The sequence below is a fragment of the Desmodus rotundus genome, chromosome 12 (genome assembly GCF_022682495.2).
Source record: "Desmodus rotundus isolate HL8 chromosome 12, HLdesRot8A.1, whole genome shotgun sequence".
Classification (NCBI taxonomy): Eukaryota; Metazoa; Chordata; class Mammalia; order Chiroptera; family Phyllostomidae; genus Desmodus; species Desmodus rotundus.
The window spans coordinates 101,425,664-101,443,781 of record NC_071398.1 but is presented as its reverse complement, the minus strand read 5'-3'; the positions used below and the strand labels follow the sequence as shown (position 1 = coordinate 101,443,781).

At 61.9% G+C, this 18,118-nt stretch overlaps 1 protein-coding gene across 4 annotated transcripts; it reads left to right on the top strand.

Moving 5' to 3' along the window:
• Positions 1–1,229: 1,229 nt before the first annotated feature.
• FCGR2B (Fc gamma receptor IIb) lies at positions 1,230–18,118 on the top strand. 4 transcript variants are annotated; one of them, XM_045190243.3, is made up of 9 exons: positions 1,230–1,519; positions 5,718–5,919; positions 8,626–8,664; positions 9,712–9,969; positions 13,715–13,969; positions 14,538–14,663; positions 15,790–15,837; positions 17,467–17,504; positions 17,596–18,118. In XM_045190243.3, the coding sequence occupies exons 1-9, from the start codon at positions 1,508–1,510 to the stop codon at positions 17,671–17,673; spliced, it is 1,056 nt and encodes a 351-aa protein (XP_045046178.2). In that variant the 5' UTR covers positions 1,230–1,507; the 3' UTR covers positions 17,674–18,118. The 4 variants fall into 4 exon arrangements, with proteins under 4 accessions (XP_045046178.2, XP_045046167.2, XP_045046176.2 ...); XM_045190232.2 differs by lacking the exon at positions 1,230–1,519 and having other exon boundaries at positions 9,715–9,969; XM_045190241.2 differs by lacking the exons at positions 1,230–1,519; positions 15,790–15,837.

Genomic DNA, 18,118 nt, shown 5'->3' with positions numbered 1-18,118 from the left:
CCCCTCGTGCGCCTTCTCCTGGGCCCAGCATCTGCCGCCTTTGCCAGCCTCAGCGCCACTTCTCTGCCGTGGTTCAGGACTGCCTGGCCTCGCTTCTGCCGTTCTGCCAGGGCCCACACCTGCTCCACCTTCCCCCTGCGCTGCTCTGTGGCAGAGGGATCTCCTTCTGGGACGGGACGGGGGCACAGGGAGGAATAGGTGCTAAGCTGGGGTCCCCACTGTCTTGTACAAAATACTTTTTCCCAGTTTCTACACTGAGGCCCTGAGTCCCCGTGGAGATGCTTCTGTAAACCCCCCCCCCAGCCACAGCTCTGACTTTGATACTTGCCATCCACCCCCTCCCCCCGCCCCTCATTCACAGTCCCGTCCTTTCCTAGCACCCTGCTGTCAGCGCACAAGAGGGACTCACGGTGGGAACTCGGCATTGAAATGATTTGCTCTGTGCTGGGTCTGGATCTGCACACTCCACCTGTGTCCGACCCCACGCCCTCCGGGACTTCTGCCCTGACTGAGGAGTTTGCCTCCTGCCTCTTCCACATTCCCCTGGAAGGCTGGCGTAGCTCGCCCCTCTCGGGTAGCACCCATTTCAGGGAGCAGGTAGGGTGTCATCCCTGCCGTCTGGGTTCTACTGTGGGAGCAGCATACCTGGGTCTCACCTGGGCTCCCAGCTCTCGCGTCCCGACAGGTGGCGGAAGGTGGTCGCCCTCGCCCTGGTCGTTAGAATCGAAGAGTCTGGAGCCTGAACTGGGTGAACTGGCAGTGAGTCAGGGCTTGTCTTCATCAGCACGCAGGCCGAAGCTCTCACACAGCAGGTGGTTATCCGCGAAAGGACAGACAAATGAGCGAGTGGAACAGAACAGAGCGCCCAGAAATCGCCCCCAGGAACACGGCCCAGTGACCTTTGACAAAGGAGCAAGAGCAACGCAATAGAGGAAAGATGGTCTTTTTAACAAACGGCTGGAACAACTGGACAACCACGGGCAAAAAAAAAAGTGAATCTAGACACTGACATTGTGTCCTTCACCAAAATTGTCTCAAAGCAGATCACAGACTTAAATGCAAAAGTACAACACCATGAAAACGCCTAAACGATGACAAAGGAGGGAAACCTAGATGACCTTGGATGGGGTCGCGACGTGTAGATACAGCTCCGGAAGGATGACCCGCGGAGGAGATAAGTCACATGCTGAACTTTATCAAACTGAAACTTCTGTTCTGTGCAAGACACAGACCAGAGAGGGAGAAGACAAGCCACAGACAGGGAGAAAATGTTTGCAAAAGTCGTACCTGCTAACGATCGACCTTTCCAGATCCCTCGCTGAGGCCCCGAGAAGCGGGGGGCCTGGCGCAGGCCGCGTGGCGGCAGAGCTGGTCTAAGGCCCGGTCTCCCGGGTCCACCCGCAAAGGGACACAGACGCTGTGCTGCAGGCCCGCAGCGCGATTGCACAGCGATAAAAAGGAACGAAATCTTGCCGTGCACGACCACACGGGTGGACCTGTGGGCGTTATGCTCAGTGAGGTAAGTCAGAGAAAGACAAGTGTAGAATATAAAGAAACCAACCAACCAAACCAAACCAAACCAAACCAAAAGATTCATAGACACAGACACCAAAGGGGTGGCTGCCGGAGGGGGCGGGGAGGGGCTACAGGAAAAAGGTGGAGGGATTCCAGTCAGTGATGCCGTGACCGGTCTGCACGGCGACAGGCGGGCACTAGAGTCGGTGAGGTGGCACAACATAAGGGACAAAAACGTCGAACCCCTGCCTTGCGCACCTGAAACTCACGTAACTAATATAGTCTCGTGTGCCAGCCATGCTCGAATTTAAAAGTAAAAATAAAAACAAATACATACAGCCAGGTCTCGTGGCTCCCTTCCTAACCTAGGTCGTCAGAGATAAACCCCCTTTGTCACGGTCTTTGGCCTCCTGGTGACCCTCTCCTCTCTCACCCCAACCCGCGCCCTGACTCACTCTGGTCGCAGAGCCCGGAGAGTCCGCATCGCTGAGAAGACTGTTAAAGGCCAGGACGCTTTCACACATGGACCTGAGCTCTCGGGGTGTGGGGGGGCTGCTTTTCGAGGCTGGGCCAGTGATGCTGGTGGCGGGGCCGCCAAAACCCCTCAACCAGCGGCCTTTTGGCCCGCTTCTCTTTCTGTGGTCGCCTTCCTGCCTGAACTTCCTCCCTCTGCGGGGTCAGCAGCTGATTGTAGTGTTGCCCAGGGCAGCTCAGCTCTGAGGAAGTGGCAGGAAGGAGGAAATCCTAGAGCGGACGGGGAAAGCAATCACGGAGAGGGACTGGAGGGTGGTCAGGGTGTCAGGAGTAAGAGAAAAGACACGCAGCCGAGCGGAAGAACGAGAAACAGTGCTCGCTGACCGGAGTGGCTGGACGCTCCGTGTGCAGAGCTGGAGCCGCGGGGGTACCTGCCTTTCTCAAAGGGGGGCCGTCCGCGCCGGTCCCCACTGGGAACAGTGGGCCGGATTCTCTTCATCTTTAATAATGAAAAAGACTAAATATATATGCCAGGTTCTGTGTTAAGAATTGTTAAAATCAGGACCAAAAGCCAAAAATGGAGCCACTTACACTGAGCCTCCTGTTGTCAAACAGGGGGAAACCGAGTAACTGCCCCAAATGGCCCAAGGCACCACCTTAAATACTATCTTCAGCTAAAGACAAAAGAAGGTTTTGTTGGGGGTGGAGTTTTGGGAGGTTATCAGGACAAAGAGCAGGGGCACTTGTGCTGATTCAAGCCTGTGCCTCCCCAAGGACAAGCGCTTCCTGTGACTAGGGTCATGGGGGGCAAGGGGAGTCCTCCCACCTGTCAAGTGCTCCTTCCGGGGACCTTCAGGTGCCTGCAGCCTGACTGTGAACTCTGGTCTCTTCCTGTGTCCATTGCTCAGTGCTGTGTTCCATCAACTGACAAAGCTCAACATTTAAGGCACGATTCTGATGCTCTTTACTCAAGGGAAAGCCGTCCGTGGATGGGGGAGCCCTCCTCCCTGGGGACTCGGGGCCGGAGCACGTTTGAGAGAGAGTTGGAAGAGGGGACTCGGTCAGGAGGCATGACGATGGGTCAGCCGGCCGGTTTTCTCGGGCAGGGCCAGGTGGCCAGCTGGGTTGGGGACCGAGACTGGCTCACCTGGCGCAGATGATTTACTCTAGATTTGCACGGCGGGCCAGGTCGTCAGGGCCACCTCCGTTCTGTGGATCCTGGTTTGCGTGAAGGAGCTCTGTCAAGGCGCCCCCCGCCCCGCCCCCGCCCCGCCCCCCTTTGCTCGTAGTGAGATCACTGATGCCGCTGTTGGGTCAGGTTCGCTCCCGGACTGGAATTCACAGGCTGGCAAGTCAAGGGCTCAGTCCCTCACCTGACTGTTTCCTTCATCCTGTTTTTGGGGTCCGGGCCGAGAGGGGTCCGTCCGGTTTCCAGTGGCTGTGCATTGGCATTCAAAGCTTTTGTGAGGGGGGAGCCCCAGGGAGACCATTGGCGGGACCATGAGCAGAATGACACCCCACGCTGGGAGGGTGCGACATAGCCATGGTCCCCCACCCGAACCAGCCTGGACAGAAGAGGTCAGAGACCTCGCCGAAGAGGCCACGTGCTCAGGCCAAGCGGCGTGTTCAATGGTCTTCTGTGGCTGAGTCTCGGCTTCCCCCGAAGTGCGAATCCAGGGCACTGAGTGGTGTTTTCCGCAGCACGGGTGCCTCCCTCTTCAGCTAGAAGACAACCAAGGGCTTTCCTAGCCCTTGACTTTGGGCTTTGGATGGTGGCCAGAGAGTCTAGGGGCTTTTGGGGGGCAGCTGCATTGCCCTACTTACTGCGAGCTGGAGGGTGAGGGACCTGCCAGGCACCTCCTGCACCCTGAAGCCTCCTGGGAATTCCCGTGTGAGTTGGCTGAGAGGTGCAGCCCAGGGTGGCGCGTCGGCCTGGCTGTGGGCAGTTAGCTGGGGCCACAGCTCCCACCGTTTTCCTCCTGTGTGCACACGGAGCTCCCCAGATGTGAAGGGGCGCTAGTCCTGCAGAGGTGACACGGACTCAGGCCGGGCCACCCAAATGGGTGGTGTGGCCGTGGGAGTAGGAACGCGGGGCGATCCGCCCTGGCTCACCTCCTGGGAGCTGCTGCTCGCTCTCTCTTCCTGCCGGCTGCGACCTGGAGGCAGGGAGACTGACAGCAGCCAGGGTTAGGGAGTTTGACGGGGTAGAGAGGGGGCTCCCCTTGGTCCAGAGAAACCCAGGCACAGGGACCAGGGAGATGTCACAACAGGCGGCGCTGCAGGTCATGGAGTCACGGACCCATGGACCCAGCAGGGTCCTTGGTGGCAAAACCAGTGGTCATATAGATTCCCCTTCTGCAAAAGCCTTGGAAACACGGATGGCAGTCCTCCCCTTCCAGGCGGGGGTAGAGAGAAGCGTGGTGATGCAGGCTCCCGGGCCATGGGGGACGAAGTCTGTCTGCTTCACGCCACCGTCAGCGCCTCTCGCCCTGGCCGCCTGGGCTCTGAGCTCTCCAGAGCGTGCAGCGGCGCCCTCTTCAGCTGGGACCCTAGACCTCAGCTCGACACTGCGTCGTCAGCGGTGTGGCTGGTTGAAAGCCCTGCTCCGTGCAGGACTCTGCCCCAGAGGCTCACACTGGCAGGTGTCACAGTAAAACAATGACAAAGACAAGACTTGAAAACACTCCTGGATGAAGATCTGAGTTTTTCACTCAAAGTCAGGTAAGGGCTGGAAGGGCCGAGGGCCCAGCGCTTGAGGCTTCGAAGGCCTGGGTGCCAGTGTCTTGAGCTTTGATTGACTGCCCCTTGGGGATGCTGGGCGGAGCCTGTGCTGGGGCGACAAGGACAGGAGGACGAGGACGGAAAGCAAGAGAAGGAAGCGAGAGTTAGGGGATGTACCCCAGGCATGGGTGCCTCGCAAGCACCCAAATCCTCTTTATTTTCCAAAGTCGTTTCTCAGCCGAGGGGACACGTCTGTGTTCACAACCGGGGGTGCGAGACACCTGACAAAGTGGGGTGGGTTCTCGCTATGGGGTCCCTGGCCCCAAATGTCAGCTGCACTGAATCCGAGAAGTCCTGCCTGGAGGGTCTTCATTTTTTGCAGGCAAAGAGCCGGAAGTCCCCAGAAGCTGTCTGGGGCTCCGAGCTCGTGCACCTGCCCTCAAGATGCAAACGGGTTGGCGGGACCGGCTGGCGCTCACAGGAGTTAGGGGAATGTGGGAGAGGGTGGCAGCCCGAATGAGGGAGGGCATAGTGTGGGTGAGTGCCATTGTCGCCTCGGCCCTGACACACCTCTCCATCCTTGTCCCACTCCCTAAAAGGGAGTCGGGGTTATGACAATGGAGGCCACCCAGAGACAGTCGGGGGGTCTGTGCCCTTCACTGATTCCAGAAGGGCTTGTCCTGTGTCTGGGCCTCTGGGTGTGACTACAAGCATGATAAGCCTGCCACACTCTCCGGAGTCACCTGTCCTAGGAGACAGATAGATAGGAGGCCCCCAGCCAAGTCCCACAACCATCGCCTCTCTCTCCGAGAAGCTGAGCCCGGAGGTGACCCCAGAGGAAGAGGGGGAAGTTGTTTCCCAGTTTCTAAAATTTCGGTGAATTTGGAGCCGGGCTGAGCCAGATTCTGGGAAGCCCTGCATCTTCAGGGAGGGAGCACTTCAGAGGAAAGAGGGCGGGAGGGGCCTGCGATAAAACGCTGCTTCTCACTTCCGCTTTTGGACTTCAGAGCCCTCCGTCCCCTGGGGTGCAACCGGTGAAACCTCCGGAGGAGCCCAGGCTGGCCTGCTGGTGCCTTCAGGACAGTGCTCTCGGGGTGATGGGGGTTCCCTCAGTCCGGCCCCTCCCTGCTGCAGCGAGTGACCGGGCTGGATGCCCGTCCTGCTGTCCTTGGGGCCACATGCTGCTGTGGACAGCTCTGCTGGTCCTGGGTGAGTCAGGGTCCCAGGGGGGACAGAGGAGCTGGGACGGGGCCAGCGTGTCCCCTTGGGTGGGGCTGAGCTTGGGCGAGGATGTCAGCAAAGTCAGGCTGCTGGAGAGCAAGCTCCGACAACCTGAGGCTTGCTTGGCAAAGTGTGACAGAGGTAGAATTTGGGGGGGTTTAAAGTGTCTTTCGTCTAATCTCCCCGGGCACCTGCTCTGCCTTCACTACCTCAGAGCAACCTGCTTTGAGGAAAGTCTAGGAACATGCACTTGAATGGGGGGTGGGGGGGTGCGGCTACTTTCCTTCCTCATCAGGGGGAAGGCTAATGGCTCTCGGACGGGGGCAGGGAGGAAGCTAGAAGACACTTGGGGGGCAGTGGCTATTCTCTGCTCCCCTAACCACACATCGGGCAGCAGAGGTTACCGGAGACACCCCATCACACCTGCTGGCACTGCTCACACGTGGGGGGCGCCCGGGCACTGGTCAGGGAGAGAGCCAGGGTCTCAGGCCAAGAGGGAGGCTGATCATGCTCAGCCAGGGCCAGGGGCTGGGGCTGCTGGGTGGGAAGAAGAGCCCACCGCCGAGGGGACCGGCTGCCGGGACCATCCCCAAGCTCAGTTCCTGGAGCTGCCAGCTCATCCACCTCTGGAGGGCCCCAGAGGGAGGCACACACCTCTCCCTGGGCTCTGAGCGTGACGGCGCCTCACACGTGACTCAGGCCTGGCCACCTGCCACTGTGCATCGGCTTCCGTCCCCGCCACCTGGGCGGATTGCGGGCGACTTGTGCCATTTCCTTTCATTTGTCCTTTTGCTACGTCACCAAGGATCTAGTCCTCTTTTCTATCCATTTTTTAACCCTCAGCCGAGGACATGTTTATTTATTTGAGAGAGAGAGAAACATTGACCAGCTGCCTCCCATATGCACCCCGACCGGGGATCGAACCCGCAACTTTTTGGTGTCAGATGACGCTCCAACCAACTGAGCCACCTGGCCAGGGCCACCTTTTCTATTCTTCTCAATGACAATTTTTACAGCACCCAGTCTGACGGCTCCTGCCTCCTGCTCCCAGGGTCCATGTCGCACACAGAGGTCACCACCTCATGGTCGAGAAGCCCCGAGGGGCCGTCTGCAATGGGCACGCTGTCCTGTACTTCCTGATTCTCAGGTGCCACAAACGGCCTGGTTTAAACATTTAGTGAATGTCGGTGCAGGCTCTGGTCTAGGGACCCACCGGCGAGCAGTAGAGCCAGCTTCCCTGACCTGCACAGCGACCTGTGACCCCCTTGTGGTGGCTCCGCTGGGCATGAACACTTGGTGTCCACGGCTGTTTGTGGGGGGAATGAACAGTGGGGGCTTCTCTCTATGTCCTCAACTCTGCCTCTTCCTCCTCCATCTCCGCGTCTCTGGCCAGCCCCCTGCCTCGCTGTCCCCAGCCCAGCCTGCACACTCGGGGTTCCAGCTGTCCCTTCTCTGCCAGCTCCCTACCCTGTCACTCCAGCCCGTGTCCTCTACAATGTCCCAGTTCCACCTGCTGCTGGGACACCTGTGCCTTGATTTGCCGGCTCAGAACAAGACACCTTCAAGGTCCCATGGCCTACTTCCCCCCCACACACACGTTCTCCGCAGCAACCTTTGCCCAGGTCACCCTGGACCCTCATCCTGCGCCAACTTCCCGCACTTCTGCCTCTTGCGCGTCTGCCCCGTGAGAGTCTCGCCTTCACTCCCCACCGTGGCTGTAACGTGGGCCCCGCCTCCCGCCTGGGGTCACTCAACGAACGGTCCACAGAGCGTGGGCCCTGAAGCCACGGCCTGCTGGAGAGCATATCCCACGAGGGCGTGAGTGGGCCGCACAGACGCAGAGACACAAACAGAGCCTGGGAAGGGCTGCGGGGCGTCCGCAGGATGCCCCCTGGGATTGCTGCGGGGACGGGGCAGCCGCTGGGACAGGATGATGTGGAGCTTCCTGAGGGGCCCCACTGAAGTGTGATGATTTAGCCCCTGGGAGAGACACAGGAAGCCGCGCAGAGCAGGGGGATCGGCAGAGACGAAGGCCAGAGTCGGTGGCCGGTGTGACTGGAGCTCAATGAGCGGGGAAGGGGGCTCAGAGGACAGGTGTGTGTGTCCCTCAGGTCGCGGGTGCGTCTTCTGCTGAGAGCAAAGGAAGGCCATGGGAGGCTCGAGAGAAGAGAGTGACAAGATCCAATTTCGATGTGTTTGAAATAACTAGCGTCTCAGTGGGGAAGGGGCTCTAGGGGAGACAGAGGTGGGGAGACTGGTCAGGAGATAGGAGGAGGCTGAGGGAGCCCCAGGACCCAAGATCTAAGTCGGAAGCAGACCTGCGGTGTGAAGGGGGTGGGGTCTGGGGGGAGGGCGTGAGGAGAAGGCAGCTGCCAGGCTGGAGAAGCCGGGTAGAGGGCCGCGCACAGAACAGGGAGACTGAGAAGCGGGAGGACACGAGTGTCCCTCCCAGGAGCAGCTGAGCGCGTGCATCAGAGAAAAGTGTCCCATGGCAGCTCAGGGTCCTCGGGATCACGGTGACTGTGAGTTTGCGGAGCGGCCCATCTACCTGCCACCCTGCCGATCTCAGTGGCACCTGGCTGAACACAGGCGACCCCAGCAGTTCAGTGGACCCAGAGGAGGGCAGGGCCTCCCGGGGGTCTGCAGGGAGGCAGTGCACAGTGACAACGAGTGACATCACTTTCTCTCCTGCAGCTCCAGCAGCCTCCGCAGCTGGGACTCCCAGTCCACATGGTGAGTCCCGCCCCCCGGCCCCCAGCTGCCCTCCCACTCTGCTCCCAGCACCTGCCTGCACTTCTGCAAGCCCCTGGGCCCAGATGGGGACAGGGTAAGGCAGCTGCGCCCTCTCCCTCCCACCTTCCTCAGCCCCCTGCTCCCAGCTGCCGGGGGCTTTGGCCCTCTAGTTCTGTGCTGGGGACAGGCATAGACACTGTCACCCAAGTAACCCCACCCTCCCTCTCGGCCCCCTTCCTCCCGGTGGAGGTGCTCAGTTCCACCGTAAAAGCAGCCGGGCCCTTCTAGTGTCGGCCCAGAGCAGAGGAACTCTCTGCTTTGCGTGTGTCTGAGGGCGCTGGGGCCCGGGGCTGTGCAGGTGCTGCTTCCTGGGACCACAGATCACGGCTCCCAGGACCACGGGGGTCGGGGTGTGTGTGGGTGGGGGGCTCTCCCTACCCTGAGCCAGGGATCCCGGCACTGGCCCCTGGCCTTTCTTGCACTTTCTCTGCCCTTCTCTGCCTGGGGGCAAGGACAGGTCTGTCCTAAGGGACAGAAGAGGACTTGAGGTCAGAACAGAAACCAGGCACTGGGCTCTCCATCCACACCTGCCCCTCTTTCGTCACCCAGCTCTGGGGAGGGTTTGCCCACTGAGTCCAGGTTACAGGGGAGGAAAGTGAGCCCCCACGAGGGATGTGGGGTGTGTGTGTGTGTGTGTGTGTGTGTGTGTGTGTGAGAGAGAGAGAGAGAGAGAGAGAGAGAGAGAGAGAGAGAGAGAGAGAGAGACAGCACGAGCACACACCAGCTGGTTGGGGTGCCCAGGTGAGCTGCCTCTTTCTAGAGCATAGCCCCGCCCCCGCCCCTTTCTCCTCGTTCTTGCCCAGCAGGAGGGGCAGCCGGCCCCCAGCGAGGCCCAAGCCCTGTGAGGGGGGGCGGCAGGCCACCCAGTTCCGTTCAGGGCTGCTTCTACTCTTGGTGTCCCCAGCAGGACCACAGGAGCCCCCTGTCTGAGATTTGAGGCTGCTCGCTCGGGTCCTGTTGCCTCAGGCTCCTCTCTCTGCCCCTCAGCAGGTCTCCCGAAGGCCGTGGTGCGCCTGGAGCCCCCCTGGGTCAACGTGCTGCGGGAGGACAACGTGACTCTGCACTGCCAGGGGCCCCACGGCCCTGGGGACGGCCCCACCCAGTGGTCCCGTGACGGGACCCCCATCCCGACCCAGGTCCGGCCCCGCTTCAGCTTTAAGGCCCAAGTCAACGACAGCGGGGACTACAGGTGTCAGACGGGCCAGACCAGCCCCAGCGACCCTGTGCGTCTGAACGTCACTTCCGGTCAGTGGAGGAGACCAGGACGGCCTGGGGGATGAGGACCTGAAATCTGCTGACAGGGCCGTGGGTGTTGAGGGATAGGGGTGGCTGGTCCCTGGGAGGCATGGCTGTGAGCTGCTGGAAGCCATTTCTGTCCAGTCATTTCCCTTTCCGCCCCCACCCCCCGCCTTTGCTTCCATGTGGGGTGCCTCAGAATGATGAGGTTGTTCGGCCTCAGTCCTGATTAAGCAAGAAGGTGACAAGGCCACCAGCAGGCCACTGGGGGTGAGAGAAGCAGAGGAAACCCTGACTTCAGAGAGCCCCACGTTCCTGGCAGAGCCCTGGAGGGTTCCAGCTGTGGAAGCAGACGCACTCCGCCCCGAGTCTCAGTTTCCCCTTTGCTCTGTGGGGGCACTGGCCCCTTGTCGGGTTCATTTCCCGGCACCCCTTCAAGCACGTCCAGTCCAGCTCAGGGCGGCTCCATCCCTCTGCTGACCTGGCGGCCGAGCTCACGGAGCTGCTGGCAGCAGGCAGTTCTCCGGGAAGTGCGCTGGTGACAGGACAACAAGGCCTCGTCACCGGTCCCCTCTCCTCAGCTCGTGCCCAGATCTCCCTCAAAAGTGCACAGCAGGCTGCTCCCCCTCGGCCTGGCAGCCAGGGACAGGCCCCAAGGGAAGGCTGGGTGGCCCTGCCCCTCCAGGAAGGGGAGGGGACACACCAAGACAGGCGAGTCCCCACCAATGGCCACACCAGCCAACGGGACCAGCAAGGAGTTGGATGCCCCCTGGAGGACTTGTTGACCAGCCACCAGAAGCTCTGGTCCCCTGCTGGGCCTCCCGGGGCAGGGGCAGGGGCAGCTCACGCATGACAGTGGGCCCAGCTCCCCAGGGGCAGCAGACCAGATTCCAGGCTGCAGGTGTCCACCCGCCCCACCCTTTGCCAGCCTCTCAGCTGGTCCCTGGTCATGGCCGCTGCTGTCAGGGCTGTGGGTGTTGAGGGATGGGGGTGGCCAGTCCCTGGGAGGCATGGCTGTGAGCCGCTGGAAGCCATGTCTGCCCGGTCATTTCCCTTCCTGCCCCACTTGTCGCTCTTACGTGGGTGCTGCTGTGACCAGCGCCCCCAGCCCCATGCACTCTGGGCCCACAAGTGCCCAGGGCCCTAGCTGAGAAACTGAGGGCAGGAAAACCAGACCCTGGGCTGCCCGGCTCACCCAAGGCCCCTGGGTGGTGCTGATGTCAGCCTCCGGGGCCGTGCAGGTGCTGAACTTGGCAGTGAGGAGCTCACAGGCCACCGTCCAACCACTGAGCAGGGCATGGCCCCTCTGTGCCCTTCTGTCTCTGCCCCTCCCAGCCTCTAGACAGGCCCTCACTGTGGCTCTGGCTCCCTCTGGGGCCTCAGGCCAGTCCCTCCACCGTAGCCAAGGTGAGGGAGGCAGTGGAAGTGGCACCCCAAGGTCCTTGAGCTCAGGTGGAAGTGGCTGGCACCTGGGCGCTCGGCTCTGTTGCCTTCCTTGGGAGCGGGTGGTAGTGGCAACTGCCCCAGGAATGGCCCAGGACAGCTGGACTCTGGCCAGCGGCCCACATGGGGCCCACAAGCCAGAGAGGTCAGCAGGGTGCAGGTGCCCCCTAAGGCAGACAGTTACACCAGGTCCCCCACATGCAGGTCCAGCCCTGTCCCCTGCCTGGGCAACAGCCCCACCTGCCTCAGGAGAAACAGGTGGGGATCCAGCAGCAGGGGCCCCCACCACCCACCGGGGCTCCAGCCCCACCAGCCCCACCAGCCCCAGTACTGACAATGCTGGCTGTCCCTCGGCCACCACCGCCAGGTCCCTGCTGTCTTCTGCAACATCCCCCTGCTGGGCAAACCTAACGTTGGCTGAGTCTGAGGAGGACAGGCACCTCGGGGCGGGGGGGCAGCAGAGAGAGCTGGGCCAGTGCCTTGCCTTGGCCACGGCGTCCAGACAAGTGGGTGACTCACACCCCCACAGGCCACTGGGAAGCCCCGACTGCCACCCATGTCACTGAAGGCTTTTGTGTCCAACAAGGAGCAGAACCAGAGAGAGAAACTGCAGCAGATGCGGCTGGGACAGGGCTGAATGAGGCTCATTCAGGAGCCCTTGGGAGGGGATGGCCCGTCTGCCGAGCAGACAGGCCGTCTCGTGCCTCCGAGAGGGTGGGTTCTGCAAGCTGTGGCCACCAGTTCTGGCTGCAGATGGGGAATAAATGAGTGAGTTTCAAGAAGCCAGCTGGACTCGTCCAGCTGAGATGCAGTTACAGTGGACGTGCCAGGACCCAGGGCCAGTGTCGCCGTCGAGGGGGCTCCAGTTGTGGGGACGCCCTCTTCCCCAGGACATGGAGAGTCAGTGTGGAGACCGGGCCCTGGGGCCCCTGCACTTGGCTGTGCTGGCTCCCACCCTGCATCCCCGTACCCTCTGGTCATCTGGCCTCAGGAGGATGGAGGAGATGTTTTTATGGCTTCTCCGTCTACAAGGCCAGGGGCCTGCACAGGCGTTTCCCAGGAAACGGATGGAAAGACCCTTTCATTGCTTGGAGAAGGACATCTCCCGAGTGCCGTGAATGTGAAGCAGGGTGCCGCCCCGAGAGTGGCACCTAGATGCATCCTCAGGAGCCTCGGGGCCCTGGGCGCACCTTCCCCTCAGGCCCCTCACCACCTGGAGCGGCAGAACCTTCCAGGGAAGGAAGAGCCGCCCAGCAGCTGCTGCGACCGCTGTCTGGCTTCCACTCTATTTTTTAAAATCTTGACCCTTCTCCGCCTCCCCACCCGTCCTACTTGGGGAGCGTGGACCTCCCAGCTGTGCCTGGAGCAGAGCCCAGGGGCCTCCATTCCCTGGGGGGCAGGATGTGAGGGGTGCTGATGCCAGAGAAGGGGGCGGAGGTGTCTCCCCAGCGGAGAGGCGGGGTGTTCCAACTCGTGTGATGTGCTGTCCCTCCGCACTGTCCCTCGGAGGCGGTGGCCCTGAGCTTTCGCTCGGTTGTCACCCTCTCCTGCACGCCGCCAGCTGGGGTAGCCTCGGGACAGGGGGCTCGCTCTGTCCGACATGGGGCAGGGATGAGGAGGGCTAGCCTGGCATGCTAGAGGCTGTTGTCATTCCCTGCAGCCCAGGCCCCCTTCCACCTTGCCTGTTGCCTTCTAGCCAACATTTCCTTCCGATCCCAACCCTGCAGCTCCGGGGAGCAGTGGCATGTGGGCTGAGCTCAGGAGTCCAAGCGCCCCTCTTGGGTGCTCTTCCCTATACAACAAAACATTTGACATTTCCCCCTCCTCAGTAAAAGGCTGAAAAGTGGGGGAACTCACACAGCAGACTAATAGCCCCCCTGGGACACGGAGGTCTTCCGACAAAGACCCCACTCCCCAACTTTCACCAAATGTCCACGAGTTTCTACTGTCCCCAAAGACATGGGTCTCCTACATCAGAACAGACCCTCCCATCTCCACCCCAGGGTCTGGGTCTTCCTTCCCCGAAGAGGCCTGTCAGGCAGGATGGGGTGGTGCCACCGTCTCACAGGACAGCAGAAGACAAGTGCACGCCCTGAGCACCCACGGTGTGCCCTGTCTCTCTGTCCACCCTCACCAACGAGGAAGCTGAGATGATGGAGCTCACCCAGGAGGGAGCCAGAGGGAGAAACCAGGGCACCGAGGTCCACACTCAGCCCCTCCTTCCCCACAGCCTGTCCCGCGGTCAGTGTGCCCTGGGTCTCAGAGCTCAATCGTGACCTCCGGGGCCCCGTGTCCCTTCTGTGTCCTTCAGACTGGCTGCTGCTGCAGACCCCGCGCCTGCTGCTGCAGGAGGGCGACCCCCTCGTGCTGAGGTGCCACAGGTGGAAGAACTGGCCTCTGTTCAAGATCACATTCTTCCAGGACGGCACATCCAAGTGGTACTCCCCTGCCAATTCCACCTACTTCATCCCACATGCTAACGTCAGTCACAGCGGCAAGTACCACTGCTCTGGATTCATCGGGAAGAAGAGGCACATGTCCCAGCCTATGAGCATCACTGTCCAAGGTGGGAGCGCTGTCCAGGCAGCAGGAGATGAGGCGAGGGGGTTAGGGTAGGGCTGAGGTCACAGGAGCCCCCGTGGAGGTCTGGGAAGCACCCCAGCAGTGCAGGCGGCCCCCAGGGCACAGGGCAGGAGGACGGGCCAGAGCTCAGAGCGTCCGCTTCCAGGGGAAGAGGCCCCACACCAGGACAGCGGCACAGTGGGCCTCCCTCACGGGTACAGGGGCCCCTGAGCCCCTGGACATTCCCGAGAGCTGAGGCCTTCACGTCTGTCCATCACTCTGTAGAGCCTGTGCCCAGCAGCTCATGCCTGCTGGACGCAGGGACGGTGCCTGCACCATGGGGGCTTCAGGCTCCCCTCCCTGCAACCCCTGAACTCTCAGAGGAACCCCGCTCCCTGCAGTGCGCCTTAGGTTAGTGGACAGTCCCAGGGATGGGGGTCGCAGGCCCAGCCATGGAGAGAAACCCCGGGCAGGTGAGGCTGAGGGGCCAGAAGCCCTGCCCCTGTAAGTGGCCCAGACACAGGGACCCGCACTGGGAGCAGGCGGCCTGTCCTGAGATCTGTCTTCCCCAGCACCCAGCCAGAAAGGTGACTCCTTCCTGGTGACCATCGTTGTGGCCGTGGTCGCGGGCATCGCTGCAGTGGCCGGCGTGGCTGCCGTGGTGGCCTGGGTCTGCCTCAGGCGGCACCAGAGCTCAGGTTGGTGGCTTTTCCTTGTTTCTCCTGTTATGGGCTCTGACGTGGCCCAGGTCCAGGCCCAGGGCCTGAACCCTTACCTGTGGCCCAGAGGCTCCGCAGCGCTCAGAGGTAGCCCTGTGTCACTTGTTCACTCACGCATTCCACGAGGCACAGGCCCTCTTGCTCACGTGAGGAGACCGTGCCAGATGCTGGGGACAAGGCCCAGACGCAGAAGTGCAGCCTGTGCCTCAGGGAGCCCCGTGCCTCCCGGGAAACGGAGACGGGATGAGAGCGGTGGTGGACAAAGGCACAGGCCGAGATGGGGGCAGAAGCGTGGGGTGGTGCGTTGTGGATGCTTTCACGGGATCCCCCCTCCCTCGGGGGGCAGACCTCCTGCGTTCCGTCTTAGGTCCTGGCTCATGGCGACATGTCCTGGGCCGAGCTCTTCAATGCCTCTGAGCCCCAGTCTCTTCTTCTGGACGAGAGGCCACTCGCACAAGTGCCGTCCCAGGGTGCTAGGCGGAGGACGAGGCCACGGGGCTCACGACAGTGGCCACTGCGCAGGGCGAGCACTGTCATCGTGCAGGAGGTGATGCTGAGGGTGGCCGTTAGCAGGGGCCATGGGGCTGGCGAGTGTCCCAGGCAGGAGCCACGGGGGCGAGGACCCGTGTGGCTGGGACAGGCTTTCAGGGCGTGTGAGCCCCACACGGCGAGGCAGGGACACCGAGAGAGGAGGTGGGCAGAAAGAGGGGCCCATCTCAGTCTCCGGCCGGCCGGCGCCCAGCACAGTGCCTGCTGCCCACTGGGTGCTCCGCACGCACTTGCTCACTAACGAGGCAGCGGAAGGACTTCTTCACCCTAACCTGTACTAATTGACGCCAAGCGCTGAGCGGGGAGGGAGAGCGCCAAGAAAAGCAACGAGCAGATCGTCACAATTCCTCTCACTGAAAAGCCAGGAAGGTCTCTGGATGGAACAGGTCCTTTTGCAGCCGGGGCAGGAGAGGTGACAGGTGGGAGCGGAGGGCCTGTCTGAGGGCCGAAGGCTCCACACTGGTCCTAAGCCAGTCCCATCCCTGGTCCTCGAGCTGAGGACTCAGGCCCCGCCCCTCACCTACTGACCTCCTGTGTGCCCTCCCAACCCTCCCAGGAGCCCCTGAGAGCAGGGAAGTGGGAGAGACCCCACCTGAGGAACCAGGTGAGTGCAGCCCCCTGGGGGCTCCTGCTGCCCCACCTGGGGCTGCCAGGTGCACGGGAGCAGGACGTGGCTTGTGTGAGGTCAGCATGGCGCCCAGGACAGGGAGGGGGCAGGGGAGGCGGGCAGGGCTCAAATCGCTTGGTCAGCTCTGAGACTAACACCTGGGCCTAAAGAGGACTGCTCCGCAGGGGCGGGCCTGGGCGGTGGGGGCAGCACACCTGCGCCAGGTAGAGGGGTGGGAATTCGCCAGGGTCAGCATTCTTGGGGCTAGGAATGCTGGGAAATCTCCAGAGCAGGAAACGAGAGACAGTTGGGTCTTCTGGGGGCTTTGGCAGGGTTGGCACAGGGCGGGGAGTGCAGGTCTGAGACTGAAGCAGAGGATAGCGGGGCAGGGCTCTCAGGGGGAAGGAGGCAGCTGAGGGGAGACCCTGGATTTGTTGGGGAGCCTGCTCAGGCTCAGCTGCCACAGAAAGTTCTGGGGCTCCAGTGGCATTGGTGGGCTTTGTGGGTGAAGCTCGCTTCTAAGCTTCTTGGCTGAGGGCTGGACTGAGTCCTGTCTCTATCGGGCAGTGGGACCTTTAGCGAGTCGTCCGCCCCGTGGGTTCAGTGCCCTGCTGAGGACGCGAGCTCCTTCAGGTCTGAGCTCCTGAGAGCCGGCGGCCGCCCAGCCCTGGCCCAGGGCAGACTGTGGGGAGAGGTTCCAGGTGGCTGCCGGACTGTCCTCAGAGCCAGAGCATGGAGGCACTGAGGGGCAGAGTTAGTCAGGGGAGGAGGCCCTTGGAGACCAGCCTCAGATGGCCGGGGTGTGACTCAGAGCAGAACAACAGATTTGAGGGCTTGAGCAAGTGGCGCTGACCAGCTGTGCTTCGGGCGGGGTGGGCCAGGCCGCGGGGGGACAAGGGCCTGCAGGGGCCGCTCCAGCGCTGGGCTCTGTGTGCAGCGGGCGGATGCGTCTCACCGGGCACTGACGTCACAGCCAGCACTGGGGCTGCGGCTGCCCCAGAGGCACAGCCGGGTTGCTGGGACTGTCGCAGGGCTGAGGGGAGGAGTACTCAAGACAGAGACTGGGGAATTCGGAGCATGGCACACGGGGACGCTTCGCCCAGGGCACTGGGAGGACACTGCCTGCCATGGTCTCAGGTGCCTCCCTCGCCATGCAGACGCCGAGGTTGCTGTCACGGGGAAGGGGTTCATGGTCAGGAGCTGGGGTGGGGGGGATTGGCTTGCTTGTGCCATTCCCTCCTCCCTCCCTCCTCGCTGTGGCGCTCGCTCTCCCCTTTCATGTCACGGAGTCACTGGATTCCTCGAAGCTCCCACAAGGGCGCACTTCCTCGGTCCAGCATGGCCCCAAGTCTTCTCACCTTCCAGTCTGTGATTGCAAAAATTCAGACTTGACTTCAGTGCGATGCTGAGCTGCCCGAGACCTCAGCCCCCAGAGGCCGCCTGCTTCCTCTGGGAAAGCACAGCGACTTGCTGAGAAGACTCGGGCGAAGACGGCAGCTGCCCTGCTGGGACCGAGGACGAGGCCTCGTGGACTCCGGAGTGCTTTGGCCTTGGGTGGCAACCGAAGCGCACAGTAGGCCCCCTCCTGCAGCAGGGCCCTGGCTGACCTGTTCCTTTTGCCCACAGCCAACCTCACCCACACTGAAGAGGCTGCCAAAGCGGAGGTGAGCCACCCAGCCCCCACCTGCCCCTCCTCCCCCTCCCCTGCCTCCCGTGGCTTCTCCATGGGTCCCGTGGCTCCTCTGCTTTCTCCAGGCCGAGAATACCATCACCTACTCCCTGCTCATGCACCCGGAGGAGGACGCGGGGCTCTCGGATTACCAGAACGTGTAGCCGTGGGGGCGAAAGCCAGGCGGCCCGGGTCAGTCTTCCGCCCTGATGAGAGGCCCCAGGGCTCCCAAAGAGCAGGACTCATCCCTGTGTGAGCGCCCAGGCTCCTGTCCCAAGAGTCACAGAAAGCGTGGTCCCAGCGGACAGGCTGCGCCGACCCCGGCCCAACACTGGTCACCGCCACCTGGCCTCTGCCTACGTCCACACAGCCAACGAAACGCGCTTTTACTAACACAGTGTCGCCGTATGGGAAGTGCCAGCGTTCCACATCACACGGGAAAAATTACGTGAACATCTGATTTCAGGTGTGACGCGCGGAGGAGCACAGGCCAGCGTGTTAAAGCGTCTGTTTTGGGGTGATGGGACTTGGGGGGCGGGTTTCCTTTCTTTTCCTCTACACAGCATGTATCACTTTTATAATAAAACAGCATTCCCGCTACCGTTTAAA

What these genes read in the sequence shown, in the direction of transcription:
- FCGR2B (XM_045190243.3), top strand. An exon ending in GACAGCTCTGCTGGTCCTGG is followed by an intron (nt 5,920 to 8,625) that starts GTGAGTCAGGGT and finishes TCTCTCCTGCAG; the next exon opens with CTCCAGCAGCCTCCGCAGCT. An exon ending in TGGGACTCCCAGTCCACATG is followed by an intron (nt 8,665 to 9,711) that starts GTGAGTCCCGCC and finishes TCTGCCCCTCAG; the next exon opens with CAGGTCTCCCGAAGGCCGTG.